The following is a 21,820-nucleotide window of genomic DNA, read 5'->3' on the forward strand; positions in this document are numbered from 1 at the left end:
TATGACAGTCACTTTAAAAATAATGTTTCTAGTTTTCATGGTTGTGGAGAAAAGCTTGAAGGTAAGAATAACACTTGGCTACTCCGTAGCATCAGTAGAGCCCCATTTTACAGATGGAGAAACTGAGGCACAGTGACACAACTTGCCCACAGTCATCCTAGCAAGCCAGTGGGAGAGCTAGGAAGAAAGCCCTGATCTCCTAAGCCCTACTCCAGTGCTCTATCCACAAGGCAATCCTGCCTCTCATGTGACCTCCCCTCAAAAATTGTGGAAACAGCAGGAAGCAAATACAAAGACCCTCCCCACATATTCATTATTTTTAAAAAGCCAGTCACAAATAGGGGACAGAGCACCTACCCTGCTGCACTTAGCCGCTTCCTCACTCCCACATCTTTCTGAAAAGCGCCTGACTCCTCACACAGTCATATTCATACCAGTGACACTATTTACTACTGATTCAAAGCAAGGACTTGTCTATACATAAAATAAATCCAGACTAAGGGAGGGCAAAATTTGGCCTTAAACATAAGGCCTAACCTATGACCTTGCCTAAGCCCTAAGGTTTGCAACCTTGATCCCTTACACAGGAGCTATGTCTACACTGGCAGGTTCTTGCGCAAGAACATCTTGCGCAAGAGTTCCTACGCAAGAACTCTTGCACAAGAACACGTCCACGTGCTTTTGTGCAAGAGCATCCATGGCAGTGTGGACACTCTCTTGCACAAGAAAGCTCTGATGGCCATTTTAGCCATAGGGCTTTCTTGCGCAAGAAACCCCTGTCGCGCATCCACACTGCCCTCTTGCGCGAGAGCTCATGAGCAAGAGGGCTTACGCTTCTTAGAAAAGAGCGTAGCTCTTGCGTAAGAAGCCCTCTCTTCCCATGCTTTACTGTAAATCTTCTTGCGCAAGAGCAGGTGGGCCGTGTGGACGCTCTGCGGGTTCTTGCTACCGTTCTTGTGCAAGAACCCACCAGTGTGAACATAGTCAGGGAGTGTCCACCCACAAGGGTGTGTTAACTTTAAGTTAATTGGCAATCAAGGCCCACTAGTTTAAGCCTTTTGGGTTTAAAGGGCAGCCCCTGCAATGCCCAGGAAGTGCACCATGGTGGAGTTAAGCTCCCGGTAGGAGCTCTTGCATTTCATGTGCTTTATGATAGCAGTACCAGAAATTGCATTTAATGTCTATGGGTTTTGTAACGAGGCCGGCTCTTGCTTTCACCACCAGCACATTTCAGTGGGCTCAGTTGGACTCTGAAGGCCAAATGGATGGAGGGGGCAGCCGACATGGCAGTGCACAAACGTCACTGAGGTTGTGGAGGTGTAGCTGGGCTCCTTTGCTGGAGACAGGTACCTGCCAAGCTGTACTTAGAGGTAACAGTGGGTGCTCTTTGGAAGGGGGAGCTTTACAACAGCAAAACAGGTGCCCGAAATGCAATGCCTGATGCTACGAGAATTCTGTGGGGGCAGAGGTCAATGCCATGCTTGGTGTGACTGCTGGAGAAGGAAAGAGATGAGAGGATTATGGGATGTGCCTGTACCAGCCCCAAACACCAGCCCAGCTACTGCGCTGTCACGGCACTATAAATCCGGAAGACGCTGTGGCCAGCAGCTGAGTAAAAGAAAACTGGCCAATCGGAGAAGGGCCAAAAGCACCTCCCCAACCCCCCACCTCCAGCAGTGTGGATGTGGACTGGCGTCGCCAGAGAACACTGAGCTCCAGATCGTGGCCGCGAAGCCCATTGCTGACGAGGAGCAAAGAGTTTATCCCTTAATGCAAGAAGAAAGTGAAACTCCCAGGTCTCAGCAATCCATGGGGGCACAGGAAATTGCGCTGCAATGCAACGCAGACCGGTTGGTACCTCCCAACAGCCTGCTTCTGGCATCCTCCCGCAAGCATCTGCTTGTGGCACAAGAGCCACGGCTATGGGGACACGGAGCTGGCTTGGCCTGGCCTAATCCAGAGGGGCTAGTCAAACACTCAGAGGGCAGTGGGGTAGCCCTATGGCACCCACCAAGAAGAGAGGGAGACACACATGGGGAGCAGCTGATAGTTCTGCGAGCTGCCGGGTATCGCTGACACTGGCACAGAGAGAATTCTAACGCCCTGTATCACCACTTGAGACCTTGCTTCCCTCCTAGAGGAATACGGCACAACCTGGACCTCCCACAGGCCTCCCCAGGGAGTAGAGTGAACAGGGAGCCAGGAACGCCTTAGTTTTAATATCAGCACTGCTGTGTGAGGCTGTGCCACTCAGTGACTCAGTTTCCCTGCTGTAAAATGGGCTTGAAGACTCCGAGCAATGCCAAATGAGGCAGGACGGACGGGAGAGGGGGACTCCCCCATGCATTACGCCATCGTGAACACTGGCAGGGGGCCCCTGATGTTACGACTCCCCTGGAGCAGCTAGCCGTCCGCTGGCCAAGCAGCTGGGGAGCAGCAGAGGCTGGGTGGGGTGTGAACAGGGAGGCTGAGGGACGCAGTGGCCGAGCCCTGGTCATAAACTAAAGCCGCCTCAGCTCCGTGGCAGGGACCTGCCCCCCTGAGTTCCCAGTCTTTAAAGGGCTGTTGAAACAGAAAGGGGCGGGGCTCGGGGGTGTCTGGGTCTGACATCCCCACATCAAAGCCAAAGCGGTGCCACCAGAGGCAGCAGCAGGCGTCACGGCCTCAGCAGCCCAGCGCATTTACTGCGTGGAAGCCTGTGACTCAGAGCCCTGTCGCTGGCCTCTGCCATGTGTGTCTGACTCCCAGGGCCTGAGGCAGCGCAGCTCGTGTTGCAGAGCTGCCAGGAGGTGGGCAGGCACTGGGGCTGGACCAGTTCTGGGGAAGGGCCCGTAGGGCAGGAGTGCAGTGCGTCTGCAGCAGGGGGGTGCCTAGGCCTCGCCGGCCGGACCCAACTGACCCAGCGGCTTCATGGGCTGCAAGGCCCCGTCATGGCAAGGGAGTGAGCGGGGCTCCGGAGTCAGCGGAAGCCATGTTTGTCCCTTAGGGAGCACGAGCAAACCGCCTCTGCAGCCACCCCAGCTCTTGCTGCAGGAGTGTGGGGCGGGGATGAGCCGGGCTCCCCTGCCCCCTCATTCCCGGTGTCTGGGCTCTGTCTCCCAACAGGCTCACTCCGGGGAACATTCCTTATTTCCTGGCCCCATGTAGCAGCAGCAGCAACCTTTGCCTTTTCTCTTGACCAGCTCCTGACTTTGGCTTATGGCTCCAGGGGCTGCAGCTTGCCAGCCGGCCTGTCCTGCCCGTCTGCTCACCCAGCCAGGGATCTGCTGGAGGGCCAACATCTCCCACGTTAGCCATACTTGCAGCCCACATGCTTAAGGTAATAAAAGGCAGGAGGCTTGCAAACCCTTGTGATTTGGGACTGGCCTTGTCCAAATGCCAGGGCAGTATCTATGCACTGCACTGTGAGACTTGACTGCCTGCCTGCCGCGAGCTGACTTGCAGAGCAACTTTCAAGAGACTTGACCATATGCCTGGGAGGCAGGATGCCTGGGTTCCAGCCGGAGCTCTGGGGAGAAGTGGGGTGCAGTGGTTGTAGCTATGTGAGTGGGTGCCAGGATTCCTAAGTTCTCCTGCTGGCTGTGCCACTGACTTCTTGGGCACCGCTCCCTGCCTCAGTTTCCCCTGTAATGTGATACAATGAGAGAGGCGGAGCTGTGCTGATCCCCAGCCCGGCAGTCTCTCCCATGGAGAAGGCATGCAGTAGCCACAGAGTCCAGGTTACAGGGCAGCTCTGGTGCCTGTGTGGGAAGACTTCTTTCTGCTCCAACGTGCAGAGACACTCAGCACCCAGCTGGGAGTCTCAAGCTGTGCCACAGGGCTTCAATAGCTCGAAGGCTTGTCCAGATCTTAGGATGAAAGCTGCCACTTATCATGGCCCCTCCATGGATATCCCAACAGGCTGCTTCCCCTCAGGCCTCCGTCAGTGCATTTCCCAGGATGCTGTTCTGTCTGGGCCTGTCTCTTGCATTCTCCCCTCACCCCTCAGACAGACAAAGGCCTTGTCTACGCTAGGATGTTTTACTTTGATTGCCAATAAACTTAAAGCTAGTACGCCCTTGTGAAGGCTGGGTGGACACTCCCTATGTACCTAATTAAGGCTGCAACCATTAGGAGCTACGTCTACACAGCAGACTTATTGCGCAAGAACTGTTTTGCTCAAGAGTTCTTGTGCAAAAGGTCTTGTGAAAGAGCGTGTCCACACTGCCATGTGCTTTTGTGCAAGAGCATCCATGGCAGTGTGGATGCTGTCTTGCGCAAGAAAGCTCTGATGGCCATTTTACCCACAGGGGTTTCTTGTGCAAGAAACCCCTGTTGCCCGGCCACACTGCCTTCTTGCACAAGAGTTCTTGCACAAGAGGGCTTATTCCTTGTGGGGAGAGGAATAACTCTTGCACAGGAAGCCCTCTGTTCTGACACTTTACTGTAAATGTACTTGCGCAAGAACGCACAAGCAGTGTAGACGCTCCACAAATTTTTGCGCAAGAACATTCGTGTAGACATAGCCTTCGACTCAAGCTAGGATCCAAAAGACCATAGATTAGGCCTTATGTTTAGGGTCAGATTCTGCCCTCCCTTAGTCCGGATTCATTTGATGTGTAGACATCCCTCCCGGAAGGGCTGCAAACTTTGTGGGCCTGTTTTTCTTTCGTTACCGAGATTGGTTTTGAATCTATGAACCTGAGGTTCATTTTTCAAGCAGCAGCTGCGTCCGACACAAGGAGCTTTGTTGGGGTGGTGCTCCTCTCCTGTGAACAAACAGCAGTCCCAGAACTCTTTATTTATTAGCAGGAGGACAATTTGGAGGCAGACTGGGGGTGTCTGACAAGATCTGGACCCTGCATCAGTCAGGGCAGCGGCGCTGGATGACTGGCAGCCAAGTGAGAGATGTACGGTAGAGAGAAGCTGCGGCTGAGTAGGATCTAGGGCTCAGATCTTCCCAGCCAGCTGGGGGCTATGTACCTTGAAGATGTGGGCCTCGCTGCCCAGTTTGTTCTTTCCACTAGCAGTTGCTAGGGAGGTGAGAAGGTCCCTTCCCAGGTGCTGCCCATCAGCTTCTTATGAATGAAACAAAACAGCTCAATGAGCCTGCACTACATGGCTACTCCTGCTGGTTCTGATCCATTTCCCTTTGAAACCTGACTCAACTTCTTTGCGCCATTTTTAATTCAAGCCGTAAACCAATTCTGGACCGGGCAGACTAACCTAACGAAGGAACACCTAGATTCTCCAGCAGGATGGCCCTAGGGGACAGACAGCTGGCTGCTGTGAGCCAGGGCGTGTTTCTGCACTTTGGACACGCGGAACGACTCTCAACACCTGGGAAGAGCTTCTGTTCCTTGTTCAAGGTTGTAAATTCAATCTGGGAGGTCAAATTGGAGCTTTACAGTAGTTTCGGGTTCAACTGAATGGCTAGGCTGAGCTTTTCTGGGCTGCCTTGGGGTTTTAAGCATCCATCTCGCTTTAAAATTAATGGCATCCAAATCCAGTAGCTCTGCTCCAATGAAGCAGGACGTTTTTGCATGTGACTGTTCAAAGGAGCAAGTGATATTTGTTGGGACTGTCAGTTCCTTCCTCTTCTGTTAGCGATGGCACAGCCCTTGCCACTGGTGCGAGGCAGATTGGTGCCACTCAGATTCTCGAAGTAAGCAGCAATAATCCAACGAAATGGCAATACGCAGATGCTGAATTTGTCCATTGTAGACAACAGGCTAATGCAGTGATGGGCAACATGCAGGGTTCCACTGGGGTTCTAGGTGTGGCCTGCGAGGCATTTTGTTCACTGTTGTCCATGCACAGAACTGTGATTCTGCTGGTTTCTATCAGTATTACTAAAGTCACACACGTGAAACAAGGACACAAGAAGTGAGGTGTGTGCTGATTGCACATAACATTGATTGTGAGAGCCATGCGCTGTCTCTGTGTCTAATCAAAGCGCTGCTACTGTTCAATCGGCACATCCTACAAATTCTAGGTATGCAAGAAAGACACGAGAAGTAATTCTTCTGCTCTGCCCTGTTCTGATTAGGTCTCAGTTGGAGTACTGTGTCCAGTTCTGGGCTCCACATTTCAAGAAAGAGGAGAAGAAATGGGAGAGGGTCCAGAGAAGAGCAACAAAAATGATTAAAAGGCTAGAAAACATGACCTACGAAGGAAGACTGAAAGAACTGAGTTTTTTTTTGTTTGGAAAAAAGAAGCAATGAGAGATAAAAAGGCATCTTTTAAAAGGTGGAAGTCCAATCCTAGTGAGGTAAATAGAAAGGAACATAAACACTGCCAAATTAAGTGTAAAAATGTAATAAGTAAAGCCAAAAAAGATTTTGAGGAACAGCTAGCCAAAAACTCAAAAAGTAATAGCAAAATGTTTTTTAAGTACATTAGAAGCAGGAAGCCTGCTAAAAAAACCGTGGGACCCCTGAACAATTGAGATACAAAAGGAGCAATCAAGGATGGTAAAGCCATTGCGGAAAGACTAAATGATTTCTTTGCTTCAGTCTTCCTTCAAAGTAGGAATAAGACCCTCCGGAAAAGGGCACTTTTTCCGGAGGATCAGGGCCAGTCTAGATGCTCTTTTCCGGCTTTTTTAAAAGCCGGAAAAAAGCGGCGGACATTTTTATTTAAATGCCGCGGGGGATATTTAAATCCCCCGCGGATTTCCCTACGACGACTAATGAAATTTACATGCCCCTTCCGGAAGAGGGGCCAGTGTAGACGTAGCCTAATAGATTAGTGAAACATGATTTCCCTTTACAGAAACATGTTGACTTTTGCCTAACAAATTATGTTCTTCTACGTGTCTGACAATTTTATTCTTTACTATTGTTTCAACTAATTTGCCTGGTACTGACGTTAGACTTACTGGTCTGTAATTGCCAGTGTCGCCTCTAGAGCCCTTTTCAAATATTGGCATTATGTTAGCTGTCTTCCAGTCCTTGGGTACAGAAGCTGATGTAAAGGATAGGTTACAAACCACAGTTAATAGTCCCGCAATTTCACATTTGAGTTCTTTCAGAACCCTTGGGTGAATGCCATCTGATCCCGGTGATTTGTTACTGTTAAGTTTTTCAATTTGTTCCAAAACCTCCTCTAATGACACTTCAGTCCAGGACAGTTCCTCAGATTCATCACTCACAAAGGACGGTGCAGGTTTGGGAATCTCCCTAACATCCTGGCTACGTCTACACTGGCCCCTTTTCCGAAAGGGGCATGCTAATTTTACAGGTCGTAATAGGGAAATCCACGGGGGATTTAAATATCCCCCGCGGCATTTAAATAAGTAGGAAGTACTTTGAAGTAGGAATAAGACCCTCCGGAAAAGGGCACTTTTTCCGGAGGATCGGGGCCAGTCTAGACGCTCTTTTCCGGCTTTTCTAAAAGCCGGAAAAAAGCGGCGGACATTTTTATTTAAATGCCGCGGGGGATATTTAAATCCCCCGCGGATTTCCCTACGACGACTAGTGAAATTTACATGCCCCTTCCGGAAGAGGGGCCAGTGTAGACGTAGCCAAAGGGTATGTTTACACTAGCCCTCTAGTTCGAACTAGGGAGGCTAATGTAGGCATTCGAAGTTGCAAATGAAGCCTGGGATTTAAATATCCCAGGCTTTATTTGCATGTTCCCGTCCGGTCGCCATTTTTAAATTCCACTAGCCTGAAGTAACTGCCCGCGGCTACTCCAGGAGGAGTAACAGTTAATTTGAACTAAGGACTTAGTTCGAATTGCTGTTTCACTGCCGAGTGTAGCCACGGGCAGTTACTTCGGGCTAGTGGAATTTAAAAATGGCAACCGGATGGGAACATGCAAATAAAGCCCGGGATATTTAAATCCCAGGCTTCATTTGCAACTTTGAATGCCTACATTAGCCTCCCTAGTTCGAACTAGGGGGCTAGTGTAGACATACTCTTAGGCTGTATCTACACTGGGCCACTTATTCCAGAAAATCAGCCGCTTTTCCGGAATAAACTGCGAGCTGTCTACACTGGCCCTTGAATTTCCGGAAAAGCAACGATGCTCTACTGTACAAAATCAGCCACTATTCCGGAAAAACTATTCTGCTCCCGCTCGGGCATAAGTCTTTATTCCGGAACACTGTTCTGGAAAAGGGCCAGTGTAGACAGCCCAGTAGTCTTTTCCGGAAAAGCGCGTCTACATTGGCCACAGACGCTTTTCCGGAAAAAGGGCTTTTCCGGAAAAGCAGCCTGCCAATGTAGACGCTCCTTTTCCGGAAAAACTGAAAACGGAATAGTATTCCGTTTTAAGTATTTCCGGAAATTCATGCCAGTGCAGACACAGCCTTAGAGTTCTTTGAAGGGGTATCAAATATGTAGACAAGGGGGATCCAGTAGATATTGTATACTTAGATTTCCAGAAAAATTGATATCTTTGACTCCTTATGATAGGACAAAAAGCAATGGGCTTAAGTTGCAGCAAGGGAGGTTTAGGTTGGACATTAGGAAAAACTTCTTGTCAGGGTGGTTAAACACTGGAATAAATTGCCTAAGGAGGTTGTGGAATCTCCATCAGTGGAGATATTTAAAAGCAGGTTGCATAAACATCTATCAGAGATAGTCTAGATCAGGGGTTCCCAACCTGGGGTACGTGTACCCCAGGGGGTACGAGAAGCTTGTCAAGGAGGTACGGGGAATATTTGGTAAATAACTAGATTATCCTAATTGAAATATTCCAAAAGTGTTAGTGTTAGTGAAAAAAGTTGTGGATTCTAGAGTCTAGAATTTATTTCCTTTCCTATTGAATAGGGGGCACGGGAAGGTTTACTAAAAGTCAAGGGCGTATGGGGACCAAAAAAGGTTGGGAACCCCTGCTCTAGATGGTACTGGGTCCTGCTGTGAGGGCAGGGGACTGGACTTGAGGACCTCTCGAGGTCCCTTCCAGTCCTAGTGTTCTCGGATTCTATGATCCTGTAAGTGCAATTAGCAAACTCCCCTATCCCGGGAGACCGTCTTGGTTACAACAATCCTGTGACCCACTGAGATGAAGGAAGACCTCTCCTGTGGTCTATTCACTTGCCTAGGTTACCTGTTACTGGGCTAGTGCATCCTGCTTCATTCCTCCAGTGCGACACAGGGCCAGTGAAGCCAGTCCCATCACTGCAGCTCTGATTTCCAAGGACATGGAGATGATACCATTGCTTCTCGTGGGAGGGGACTGTTGACCAGTGCGCCGATCCCTATCCTGCATGGACTTTTCCATAGTCAGTCAACCCCTGAGGCTTAGCCACTCATCTAATGTAAATGTCCTTTTGGCTGGACCAATCAGTAAATGACAATCTCCGTTGATATAGGCAGAATTGGGGTGGTCTCACCACATAACTTGTATGAATGAGAAAATGAATGTTTGGGCTTGGAAAAATCACCCCTTTAAAACTCAGATCCCACTGGGAGTGGGTGCACATGGCCCACTGGATTAGATGTCAGGGCACTTGTGTTCTACCCAGTGTGGAACTCTGGGTAAGTCCTGTGGAACTCTGGGTAAGTCCTGTTACCCTTCTGTTGAGATTGACAGCTTTTCAGGGTAGAGACCGTTCCCCCCACTGTGTTTGTATAGTGCCTAACACAATGGGGCCCTGATTTCAGGGTGGGCTTTTAGCTGCTAATGTCATATAAATAATAAAAACCCTGTAGGGTGTTTTTTGGGAGGGGGCCCTCAATAACCCGATCTTTATATTCATGAGTATGTATGCTGTAGATTTATGGTACCTCCTGTAGATTATATTTACTCTGTAGATACAGCTGGTGCTTTCCACAGAGTAAAAATGTGCTGAACAAACACAAAGTTTTTCTCCCCCAAGGAGTTTATAATCTAAGTCCAGAGGGGTTGTAACACAGCATGGAACAAACACAGGGAGGGTGTGGTCTTTAAAGCTGGAATGTTTCTGTGCTTTTTGGATTGTTTCCTTCTTGGACTCGATAGTATATACTGTGGGCCATTACACCTACAATATCTATTCTAATGAATAAGGGAAATATGTGTGCACATTGGTGTACTGCAAACAGAACGCTATCAAGATGGTAGAAACACCTTCACCTTTGTAAAGAATAGACTAAATGGCATTCCAACTAAGGGACTGAGGTAATGACTTGGGTGCATGGACATTATATTGAGGTTTAGTATTGCAATGTACAAGATAACATCTTGTGGACTGAATCTGTTGTGTTTACAAACATCTTCCTAATACTTACACCTACCTGCTATGAGGCACTTTGCAGAAGGAGAGTGCAAAACACAAAGAAGGGCAGTAGTATTATCCCCAATTTGCAAATAGGAAAACCGAGGAGCAGAGAAAGGCCAAGATCCTCAAAGGTACCAATGCACCTCACTTCCACTAAATTCAATGGTTTACCGGACAATGGGGGCCAAAGCAGCATTTCACAAAGACCTGAGCTCTCCTGAAGTCCAGTCCACTGCTCTATGCATTAGGCAACACTGCCTTCCTAAGCCAATGTTTTTATTTGGTTCCTGTCCTGTGTATCTGCAAGCACAGCCTTTTGGCTTCAGTATACATCTGGGGCAGGTGCCCGTAGACTTCATGTTTTTTAAAAAGGGATCTTCTCTATGCCAGGTATATGGGGTGCTGCTTCCAGTCTCTGTCAGGCATTATGGGGGTTTCTCTGGCTCAGGAGTAGCTCCTGGCTGTCAAGACTCACAGAACAATTTTATTATTGCTGAGCCCTGCATATTTTTCTCTTACCACTGCACATTTTGACACACACTCTACAGTGCCATTTTGTTAGTGTTCTGCAGCAATCCAGTGCAGTACAGGTTGGACTTTGGGATTTGTGCAGGGAAGTAAGATCCACACAGAACACAGAGGCCTTCCCTGCATTCATCTGCTTTCTCTCCCATTTACACCAGGGCTGGATCTGGCTGTAATCGTCTATGATGAAATCTGGATCCATTTCTTATTCTGAAGGACTGTAAATATTAAAAAGAAAAAAAGTCTCCATCTATGATGTTATAGAGTGGACAATAAAAACAGTTCCAACAGTAATAAGTGATGGTGCTTGACATGCACATACCATATTTAATTCCTAAGTGCTTTGCAAACAATAGGTCTGACCCAGCAACCAGCAGCCTTTCCTCCCATGATTATTCTCATTGACTAGAACAGGAATTACGGTTGTAGGGTCGACCACAAGTACCACTGACATGCAGCCACCTCTGGGGTGGAGGGCACGGCAGCAGCTAAGTTTCGCAAAACTCCGCATGTGGCGGCTGTGTTCCTTGGGAGGTGAGCACTTATGTGGCCACACAGGAGGGATTCAAATGCTGCCCAGCTGATTAGCAGATTGCACCTACCGCCAGCAGCATGTGATTCTGCTGGTGGTGTCCTTCTGCACATGCCACAGAACAAAATTTATTCCACCCATGGACGGAAAAAAAAAATCAGAAGGCACATTGGTGGGGAGGAGGAGTAACGTTGGCCAAGGCCCCTGGGGCAAACCCACCCTGATATTCCATAAAGATTCCTGCCAGCTAGTGGAGTTGTGGCGCTGGGTGTTTAAGCAGGTTGGATCTAATGGTCATGCCACAGACGCCTCATTGCTTCCACCCCATCCTTTGCACACAGAAATCCCGCCTCCCTGCCAGGAGGCGAGCGGCCTGCACCGACTGCAAAGCGCTCCCTACCCAGCCAGGCCGGGCGCAGCCCTCCAGCTCCTTCCGGGAAGGGGGTGCGCCCACCTGGAAACAGTTGCAATCAGACCCGCTGCAGGAGGCAACTAGACCAGAGACATCTTCCCCCAGCTGGCTACACGCGTCCACCAAGCCTGCTTCCCCCCCCCCCCCAACAGTGCCCACCCCCTTTCCCCCCTCTGATTGGCCTGGGGTTTCTTTTGTTAGCAGCTCAGCTTGCCTGTGATTGGCCAGGGAGCCATGTCCATCACACTCTGGAGCAGCCCCCCCCTCTGCTTCCCAGCCCCCCCTCTCTTGGCCCGGACCCTGGGAGCGCGAGAGGCTTTGGGGGTGGGTTATTTTTTTTTGCAGCCCCTCGCATCGTGCACGGGGCGCAGGGAAGCGGCGGCGGGTGCGTGCAGGGGAGCCCCGGCTGCACGGCCCCCAGTGCATGCAATAAACAATCCCCCCCCCGCCGGGGGGAGAGAGGCGTTTCCCTCGGAGCATGCAGCCCTGGGCGGCCTGAGGCCGGGAGGCGGCGGCGGCAGGGTCGGCGTTGCAAGAAGACCCTTTGGCAGTAGATGGGAGTTGTGCCTTATTTGAGGATCTCCTGGGCAGTCCCTCTTCCCAGCGGCGCTGTCGGGGGAGGGGGGGAGGAGAAGGGAGGAAGTTGCATTGATTATTTTCGCTGCTGCTCCGCTTTCCCGGATTCCCACACGCCGAGGCGCTTTGCAAACCTGGATTATTATGCACGGAAAGTCGCCCCCTCCCTCTAAGGAGCCAACCCGTGCGGGCAGCCAGCCCTGGCGCTGGCTTGCAATTGTGCCTTAACTTGCGCTGGTGCGGGGGGAGGGGAGCTGAGCTGTTTTTCTTGCGTTTGATTCCCCCTCCCTCCTTCTTCTTTTCTTTGGAGGGGAAACGGATCATCTGGGATTTCCACCTCCTGCAAGGCAAGCTTGCCCCGGCCGCTGGATTGTCTCTGTTTCCATGGTGGGGGTGGGTGGGGGGGAGAAGCCAATAGTCTGCGAAGAACTGTTTGGCTTGGCTTTGCATTATTGTTTGGAGTCCCAGTCCGGCTTGAGTGTGCCTTCTTCATTGCCCATCTCTCTTCCCCACGCTTTTGGAAATTGGGATGCTACCAACCGAGTTTCGGGCGACGCTGACTTTTGGCTCCGTGGGCTCGTGATCCTGGAAGTGGACTGAAGACGTCGCTGCAACAATTCACCTTGAAGGAATTGTCAGTTCCACCCTCTTTTTAAAGACCAGGAGCCTGGGATCTAAAGAAAAGTGGGGACGAACTCCCTAGGAGTGCAGGGCAACAACACCATGTCTGCTAAAGATAATCCCTGCCGGAAATTTCAAGCCAACATTTTTAATAAAAGCAAATGTCAGAATTGCTTTAAACCCCGAGAATCCCATTTGCTCAATGATGAAGATTTAAACCAGGTGAGTCGTCTTCCGGTTTTATCCCCCTCCCCCCCCTTCTATCCACCTTTTGGGTTTTCAAATGAACTGTTTTCATATCTGTACTTAGGTCAACGCTGTATCTTAAATGGGTCACTTCTCGTGGATTTAGTGGCTCTTTGATTTAGAAACAATGGGATTTTTTAAAAAAATAAATAGTCCCCCATTTACATGGATGCGTTAGGTTCTGGGTATGTTACACAACCGATTATGCGTGTTACTGTTTTAAACCGCTTTTTTTTTTAATTAGCCCAAGTGGGAGATATAGCACGGCGAGAATTTGGGAGGGCGGAGTGTGTTGAGGGCGAAGTGAAGTTGTAAAAGGATAAAAGGGAGATCGCAGGGGAAAAAAATCATTTGGATTTTAAATTCCTTCTTGTAAACTAGGGCATGGCTTTCTCTTTGCTTCCCTTCAGGGAACCCTCCAGCTCTGCAATCTTAACATGTAAAATATAGAGATTTCAAAGGCAAATTCTGCCAAATCAAAGGCACTCCAGGCGCTTGAGAGAGTTGCTTTTCTTCAGAAAACCCTTTGGAAACGGATGGCCGGGGGTCCGTACTGCATTCCTGGCTGCTCTGCACGTTTTACATTGAAGTTTTCCGGGAGGTGTCTTGCTTTGCACGCCTTTCCTCTGTGTTCCCGCGCGAGCGCTTGGAGTTAGTATAAACATGTCTCCAAACATGCATCCAGGGTTGGATGATGGGGTGTGTATGTTTTCGCGGAGGGGGGGAAGGGAGGAATAGAAGTGGCGATAATTTAGCACCATTCTCTCATGTGCAGTGGGAGGGGAGACTACTTCTGACATCTACGCTTGCAATCCTATTATGGAAATGAGATCAGACGTATTGCTGGGGGGAGATAATGAAATCTGAAGGCTAATATGGAAAAAATGTAACAAGGAAAGCGCGCGCGTGGGGGGGGGAGTGTAATTGATAGAGACTGTGCTTGGAGAAAGGGAAACATCCTAAAGTTTGCCCCCCCCCCACTCGAGTATCCTTTTCTGTTCCCACAGCTGAACGATGTGATTCATGGTGTTTTGTGACTCAAAAATGCCTGATGGCTTAGGAGAAAAGTGTGTTTGTGTGTGTGTGTGTTTGGGGTCCTGCCAGGCCAGTATCTACGTGGAGAGCTTGACTTTAACCCTTCTAAGACAAGCCCTTCTTTGCTTTATGCTGTTCAGTCTCTTCCACTCCCTCCTCCCCTTTCCTTGGGTGAATTTCAATGTCAGTTTCACAGCTGAGCCCTGGGTTTGATTTGAATGTGGTGAGGTGTGTTGGAGGTGTGAGGGGGTTTATTCTGGAAAAGTGGGTGCAGTAAGGAGTAACCAGGCACTTACAGGAGTTTGGGGAGGGTACGATTCCCAACCCCTTTACCCCACCTTGTGGAATAAGTTAGTTTATAGACTGAGATCTCATTCTTGGCAGGGGAGAAGTAATTCCACTTTCAAGATAAGGAAGTGTGTGGGTGGGTGGGCGGGCGCAAGATATACCCTTTTATAAAGTAGTTTACTTGGTGGCCTCAGCTTCTGTAACTGTTTTCTCTTGCCCCCTGCCCTAAATTGGTGAATCCCATGACATGGATCCGTTAACAGTCTGCTTGTTGTAGTGAACCTTACAGTGAGGAAGTTCTGTTTTCATGGCATTCCAGTCCTACGTTGGCTAGTAGTTAAGGTTAGAGAAACCTTTCTGACCTACAGGCTTTGCTCTTAAAAAAGCAGCCAGTATGTGTATTGGGAGAGCACCAAAATGTATACCGGACTAGCTGCTCCATTGGCATCTATGCTGAGGTTAGGGTTTGTTTTTGTTTTGGCAGGGTGACAGGATGTCCCTGAATCCTAAGCAATGCTTTGAATGAGTCTGTATTGTGCTTATGGTGCTGTTGCCTTGGCTGGTCCCATTTGGACCACAGAATGGAACCTGTGCTTTACCCATATTGTCTGGGAACAAAGCTGCTGCCATCACATTGATGGGCCTATAGGTAGCTAGGCTAGAAAAGTATTTTTCATTCATCCAGCCTGACCTTTGGCTGCTTGGCTCAAGGGGAAAATGAGGACACTTGGCACTGAAACACTCACATTTCTTTCTGATTTTACATACAACGGTATGTACTCAACTGTGTCCATTTCTTCCACTCTCTGTATGTCACGTGTCCTCTGATATTGTAAGCTCTTTGGGACAGGACTGATATCTTACGATGTATTGGCCAGCGCTTGGCACAATGTAGCCCATATCCTGGTCACTGCTACAAAATGATATTTAACAGGAGTTGATGTTTCTCAGTCCTATAATTAAATCAAGGATCAGAAGGGTAGCCGTGTTAGTCTGAATCTGTAAAAGCAACAAGGAGTCCTGTGGCACCTTATAGACTAACAGGTTTATTGGAGCATAAGCTTTCATGGGCAAAGACCCATTTCGTCATGAAAGCTTATGCTCCAATAAATCTGTTAGCATATAAGGTGCTACAGGACTCCTTGTTGCTTTTATCGTTAAATCAAACGTTCAGACGAACATGCTCGGAGCCCTTCACTCTTAATTGTACTTAGCGCGTCCAGGTTCAAAGCCCGGCACGAACGCTAAACTGTTTATCTCCGAGTACTACGCTGAGGTTCACGAGTTGTTTTTCTGTGTGTGTTGGGAGTGAGCTGTTACAGTTGACGGGGGCTTGACTACTTGTGCTCACTAAATGCACAGAGATGCCACACAGCCTCTCCTAGATATGGATGTGGGTGTGTCTTTGTATTGAGGTACACAATTGGCTCTTTCTTGTTAGTTTGCAGTCATTGTGGAGAAAGTGACTTTCCTATGGCAAGGGCTCCTTCAGGCACTAGCCTGGGAAAGCACTTAAGCACATGTCTAACTTCTAAGCCTGGTCGCAGCTGGGCTGACTTCATGGCCACTCCCTCCTCCAATAAAATGAGTCTGTCAAGTTTCAAAGCTCCCACTACACGTTATGGCAAAGGGCTTAGACACAAGCTGTTTCCCCCACCCGACATTCCCCCTGTATTTGGGGGAGGAGGGAAGCAAGAGGCGGGTGGATTTAGCAAGGTCGCTGTTTGGGCTCTCGAGACTGATGGTTCCTTTTGTGTCATGGTCTGTTCCCGGTGCATCTCGGAATGGAGGACAGATGAATTCCACCTCTCCTCGTGCACTGATAACCATGATAGTCTTCTCCGGTATGATGGTGTGAATTCAGGTGTGGTGCCATTGTGGCCAGTGGTGTTACTCCATATTTATAGAATCATAGAGCTGGAAGAGACCTCAGGAGGTCATCAAGTCCAGCCTCTTGCCTAAGGCAGGACCAATCCCAACTAAATCAACCCAGCCTGGGCTTTGTCAAGCCGAGACTTAAACACCTCTAGGGATGGAGCCTCCACCACCTCCCTAGGTAACCCACTCCAGTGCTTCACCACCCTCCTTGTGAAATAGTTTTTCCTAATTTCCAACCTTGACCTCTTTCTGCTCAGTTACACTGATGGATCTGACTGTTTTGATTTAAAGGTATAAGGGTACGTCTACACAGCAGGGCTAAAGCTGAAATAAGCTATGCAGCTTCAGCTATGTCAGTTGCATAGCTCAAGTCAAAATAGCTACTCAGCAGGAAGTCTGAGGTAGAGCACTCTTACAAGAGTCCGAGTAAGAAGTCCTCCAGCTCGATGACATGTCGAAATAACTGCTTGTCATGTAGATGCAGGTTATGTTATTTTGGAAAAAGGTCAGTTAATCTGAAATAACACTGCTGTGTAGACATAGCCTAAGCAAGCAGTTGCTCCGGACAGACAAGATGCCACATGGAAACTGCTGGCTTTCAAGAACAGCGCCATTTCTGAAACTTTAGCACCAGAAGAAATCCATAGTGGACAAGCCCAGAAAGCTACTTAAAAAAATCCATTGTGCCAACTTTCTTTGCAGTTGGCTGGAGCTGCCCTGTTCTGGCCAGTAGAGAGGCCAAGGGGTTGGAAAGTTCTTCACGCTGGGTGCAAAAGTCTTTTCAGGACAGGATGCTGCTGCTACTCTGTGTTTATACAGAGGACATCAGCATTTCAGAGCTGCCACTATTTCTGCCATATGTCGTTAAAACAACCCTCGTTACCTAGAATAGTCATAGTCCAGTGTCTGGACAGATTTACCTTTAATATCAGATTTTGCGGATAGAAACTTTTTAAAACCCTAGGCCAGGAAAGTTAAATGTTGCCATAATAATTAAATTAATTTGAATAAAAACTCTTTGCAAGGAGAAAACATGTTTTGCAGCAGGGCATGAAAAATGATCCATTTACAGCCCCCCCCCCATGAAGCTTAGACTGCAGTGGATCTCTTCATGCAACTAGGACTGGCTGTATCTTATGTGTGTATCAGTTAGGTCTCTAGGAAATAGGAAAGCTACTCCCGTGTCGGGAGATCAGACTTAATTTTATGACCTTATTTTATACTCTGTTTGTTTTACACTTTCCCTAGCTTGTATGGGAGTCAGTTTCTAGTCTATCAGTGTTAGGCAGTACAGCTAAGGAATTTTGTTAAAGATGTATGTAGTTTAATCTATCCTTACAGATCATGGCATTGATTTCCAAGAATACCTGCTTTAAAAAGTCTTTCCCAGATGCCTTCCTCCCTCCTCTGTGACTTCCCTTCCTTCCCAGGAAGAATAGCTTAATTTTAATCTCTGTATTCCTCTGGGCATTTTTACCTTCATCTTAAATGTTTTGGATGATGCTAAATGTGTCGGTTTGCCATCTGTGTACCTGTCTGCCCATTTACTCTGCACAAACAGCCTCGGCTCAGGTGAATGCTAAAGTGTTGGGAATGTGTGCAAATCTCATCCATGCACATATTGTACCAGCTTGTTTCTGTTTGTTAATCGTGTGACTCCTTATGCTGTTGTAACTTAGGCCTCTTTTCATGACAGCAAGCTAACTGAATCATGTAGCTGAAGTCGACGTACTTAGATCTCCTTACTGCGGTGTTGCCACTGTGGCAAGTCGACAGCTGATGCTCTCCCTTTGACTCCACTGTGCTTCTTGTTCTGGTGGAGAGTACTGGAGTTGATGGGAAAGCGCTCAATTTCAACCCCCCCTTTCCCCGCTGGGTTGATTGCTGCCTGCCGATCTGGCGGGGTTTGAAGACATGTCCTTAGTCTTCTCAGCTACTCCAGGCTTGCAAAGAAGATTGTTCAGCATGAGTACCTTAATCTTTTGCTTTTATAACAACATCAGTAAATGGAATTGTGGTCTAGCATGGTTTGAAAGTAGGGATGTGAAGGACTGGTTGACTAGTCAACTATCCGATAAGCAAATGCTTATAGGATAGTCGACTAGTTGCTTTCTTCTCCCCCTCCCCCTGCTTATCGGATAGAGGCAGCAAAGGGGGGGAAGAAAAGGAGGTACTTCAAAGTGGCAGCGCCACTTGAAACCCGGGGCCAGCCCCCGGCTCCACACGGTGCTGCTGTGTTGAAAAGCTGCGTGCAGCCCGAGGCCAGCTGAGGTGTCCCTGGGCTGCATGTGGCATTTCAAAGCAGCATCGCTGTGTGGAGCCCTGGATCAGCTGGGGACTCCTCAGCTGACTCCAGGCTCTGGGCGGCTCTGTTGCTTTGAAAGGCTGCTGTGGCATTTCAAAACGGCAGCACCACATAGAGCCTGGGGTCAGAGGGAGAGTCCCCAGCTGATCCCGGGCTCTCATGTTGTGCTTTCGTCTTTGAAGTGTAGTAATAGCCCTAGGGCTGTTGCTATATTCAAAGGCGGAGATGCCCTGTCGACTAATCAAATAGTCAATGCAAAATGCATTGACTCTTCGATTAGTCAATTACCTGATACTTAACATCCTTAGTTAGAAGGGTAGCCCATGTTGGGACAGGAGAATGGAGAAGCTGAGAGCATGAGGTGGTGCATGTGGGTAGTTACTTTGGGGGAAACAGGAAATTTAGGGTGGGATTTTCTAGTGGCTCTGGCTTAACTTTGCTCCTATTGAAGTCACTGTGAGTTTCACCACTCGCTTCAGTGGGAGAAGACTTTTTCCTATTGTAAAGGGGTGGGTTTGGCTTTAGTGAAAGCACAGCATAAGGAACTTGCCATGGATCTCTAAGGAGAGTTATGTGCCGAACTCCTCTCCCCGGTAAAAACACTTGCCATCTAGTAACTGGGACAATAACCCAGTCTCATTGCTCTGGACTGGCTTGCTCAATCTCCCTTGAAGACCAGAGTTTTTTGTCTCTCATGGTCAGTTGGGCAAGAAGCTCTGATTAGTTTTTCCCGGGCCTCCAGCACCTGTTTGGATGGAATGCTCCACAAGTCCTGGCCATGGTTTGCCAGGCAGGACATAGACTAGCAGAGAAATGAGACCTCGCACAAAAGTAATGAGAACAGAAAGGAGACCCTTTCCTGCTGTTTATACTAGGGATTTAAGTGACTAGTTGCTCTCCCCCCCCCCCCCCCCCCGGTCTCTATCAGAGAGGCAGCAAGGGGGGAGAGAAGGAGGCGGTGCTAGAGGTAGCCGGCTTAAAAGCTGGTTCGCCCCAACACCGTCACGGAAGGGGAAGCAGAGGCACAGCGGGGATGGGTGGTGAGCTGAGAGTCAGCTGATTCCTGGGTCCCGCCCAGTCCCAGATGCTGTGCCTCTGCTTTTTAAATGTATTAAGAGCCTAGCAGCTCTTCACGCATTTAAAAAGCAGAGGTGCAGCATTTGGGACCGGACGTAAATCGGGACAGCTGATTCCTAGCTCATGCCCGGTCCCCACTGCGCCTCTGCCTTTTAAATGTATTGAGAGCCTGGCAGCTCTCAATACATTTAAAAGGCAGAGCTGAGCCCCCTGTGGCTCTGCAGTTCATCGACTAATTGAGTAGTTGATGGAAATTCCATCGACTACTCGATTAGCTGATTAAACACAATTTAACACCCCTAGTTTATACTGCATTGATAGAGCCATCTGGCACTGGATCAAGGCAGCTTTCTTGTTCGCTAGACATTAGGTTGTGTGTTGTGTACTTCCTTTACCCCTTGTTTCCAAGTGCTCGATCCCAGAGAAGCAGTGGGGCTGACCGAGAGGTGCACCTATGATCTATTTTCCTCTCTGCTTCCCATTGTTTTCTTCTTGGGAAGATCTAATCTTTCCTGAAAAGCTGTAGCCCTGGAAAACAGCCCCTGTTCACTTGCTTCACATTCCTGACTCTCTGACTAGTTGCATCATGCTGCAAAAATCCAGCTGTAATTGACTAATTGTTAGGACCAAACAGGGAAGAGTCTCTGAAAATGTCAAACCCGCCTCCATCAACTGCTGCAGTGGGAAGGGGTGGAGGTCTGTAGCATTTTGTTTTGGGGGCTGGAGGGGTACTATGGAGCTAGCTTTGCCTGGCCTGTGAGGAGGACTTGAGGGAAAAGGATGTATTTTTTTCTAACGTTTTTAAGACTGCTTCTTTCTAGCCACCTTTCCCCACATACAGAAAATAAAATGTCCCAGAAATGCACTTTCCACCTCAGCATACTGAACAAAATCATAGAACACTAGAACTGGAAGGGACCTCAAGAGATCATCAAGTTCAGTCCCCTGCCTTCATGACAGGACCAAGGACGATCTAGACTAGACCATCCCTGATAGATGTTTGTCTAACCTGCTCTTAAATACCGTTAATGATGGAGATTCCACACTCTCCTCCTCCCCCCCCCCCCCCGAGGCAATTTATTCCCGTGCTTAACCACGCTGCCAGTGAGGAAGTATTCCTAATGTCCAACCTAACCCTTCCACACTCCAATTTAAGCCCATTACTTCTTGTCCTAATTATATACCATCCTAAGTGAGTTGCTTAGCAAGGAAGGAAGTGGGAGGGAGTGGCACTCCATGGGCATTGGTGGGAGCTGGGGGGAAGCCTGTACAAATGAGTGGATGGCCCTTGGCAGAGTCAAAGTTAGGAAGTGTTCCCTCTAACTTTTTCCATGCACATGTGGAATAAATTTTGTGGTGTGTACCAAGGTGTGTACAGCTGTGCACCATGAATAGAAACACATGCTGCTGGCTATAGGCAGTTGTGGGCACTTTGCCAATCAGCTGGGCAGCACCTGAATCTCTCTTGCCTGCTCAAGCACTCAGCCTACAGGGGATGCTGCTTAGGAATAAAATGCGTGTTGGTTGCAGTCTGCATTTTCCCTGCTGCTGAGTCCGGAGACAAGGTCGGGATTCATTCTTCAGTTGTTTTTCTGCCTGAAGTACGTCCTGCTTTCTTGTCCCAAGTTGAGTTCCTGGAGAGTAAAATTCTCTCTGTACCCCATGGCTACAGCCAGGCATGCTTTTCCTGCATCCTGTACTGTTTCACCTCCTGAGCTGTGACAGAAAGGTCAGCATGTTTTGTGTATCCTGTGAGACTGCTTAGATGCAGAACCATCCATCTGTATGCCCAGTTATTAGATGTGTGCGTGCAAAGTAGTTGGTTGATTTTTCCTGTACGAACCCCTATTTTTGGAAACCCAGCCTCTTCGCATTCGCAGACTAGTTAGCTGCATTTATTGGGGACGGGCATGCCTCTTACCGTAGGTGACTGTGTGGTGTGACCTTCATGCGGATGATTGTCCTCCATCAGCAGGGCCCAGGGGAGACCTGGTGGGCTCTCAGGGGCATATTGGACATTCTGTCCCTTGGGACGTTTGGAACAAGACTGGCTAGAGAGCCCTGCTGTGAGCTACAGGACGCAGCCAGGACTAGGTGATCTAACAAACCTGTTCTGCTGGGATGACAGGCTGTGTG

The 21,820-nt window shown here is 48.8% G+C and overlaps 1 protein-coding gene across 9 annotated transcripts in view; it reads left to right on the forward strand.

Annotated features, from left to right (window-relative positions):
• The first annotated feature begins 11,920 nt into the window (after nucleotides 1-11,920).
• Nucleotides 11,921-21,820, forward strand: part of MPRIP (myosin phosphatase Rho interacting protein) — a 191,631-nt gene continuing 181,731 nt past the window's right edge. For 5 of the 9 annotated variants that reach the window (XM_089769309.1, XM_089769310.1, XM_089769308.1 and 2 more), the window contains exon 1: nucleotides 11,921-13,077. In XM_089769309.1, the coding sequence (XP_089625435.1) occupies nucleotides 12,958-13,077 (120 nt within the window). In that variant the 5' untranslated portion in view covers nucleotides 11,921-12,957. The remainder of the gene's footprint in view (nucleotides 13,078-21,820) is intronic. The other 4 variants (XM_075899721.2, XM_075899722.2, XM_075899728.2 and 1 more) reach the window with 2 other exon arrangements.

This window comes from Pelodiscus sinensis, chromosome 15, assembly GCF_052426305.1.
Source record: "Pelodiscus sinensis isolate ZL-2025 chromosome 15, ASM5242630v1, whole genome shotgun sequence".
NCBI lineage: Eukaryota > Metazoa > Chordata > Testudines > Trionychidae > Pelodiscus > Pelodiscus sinensis.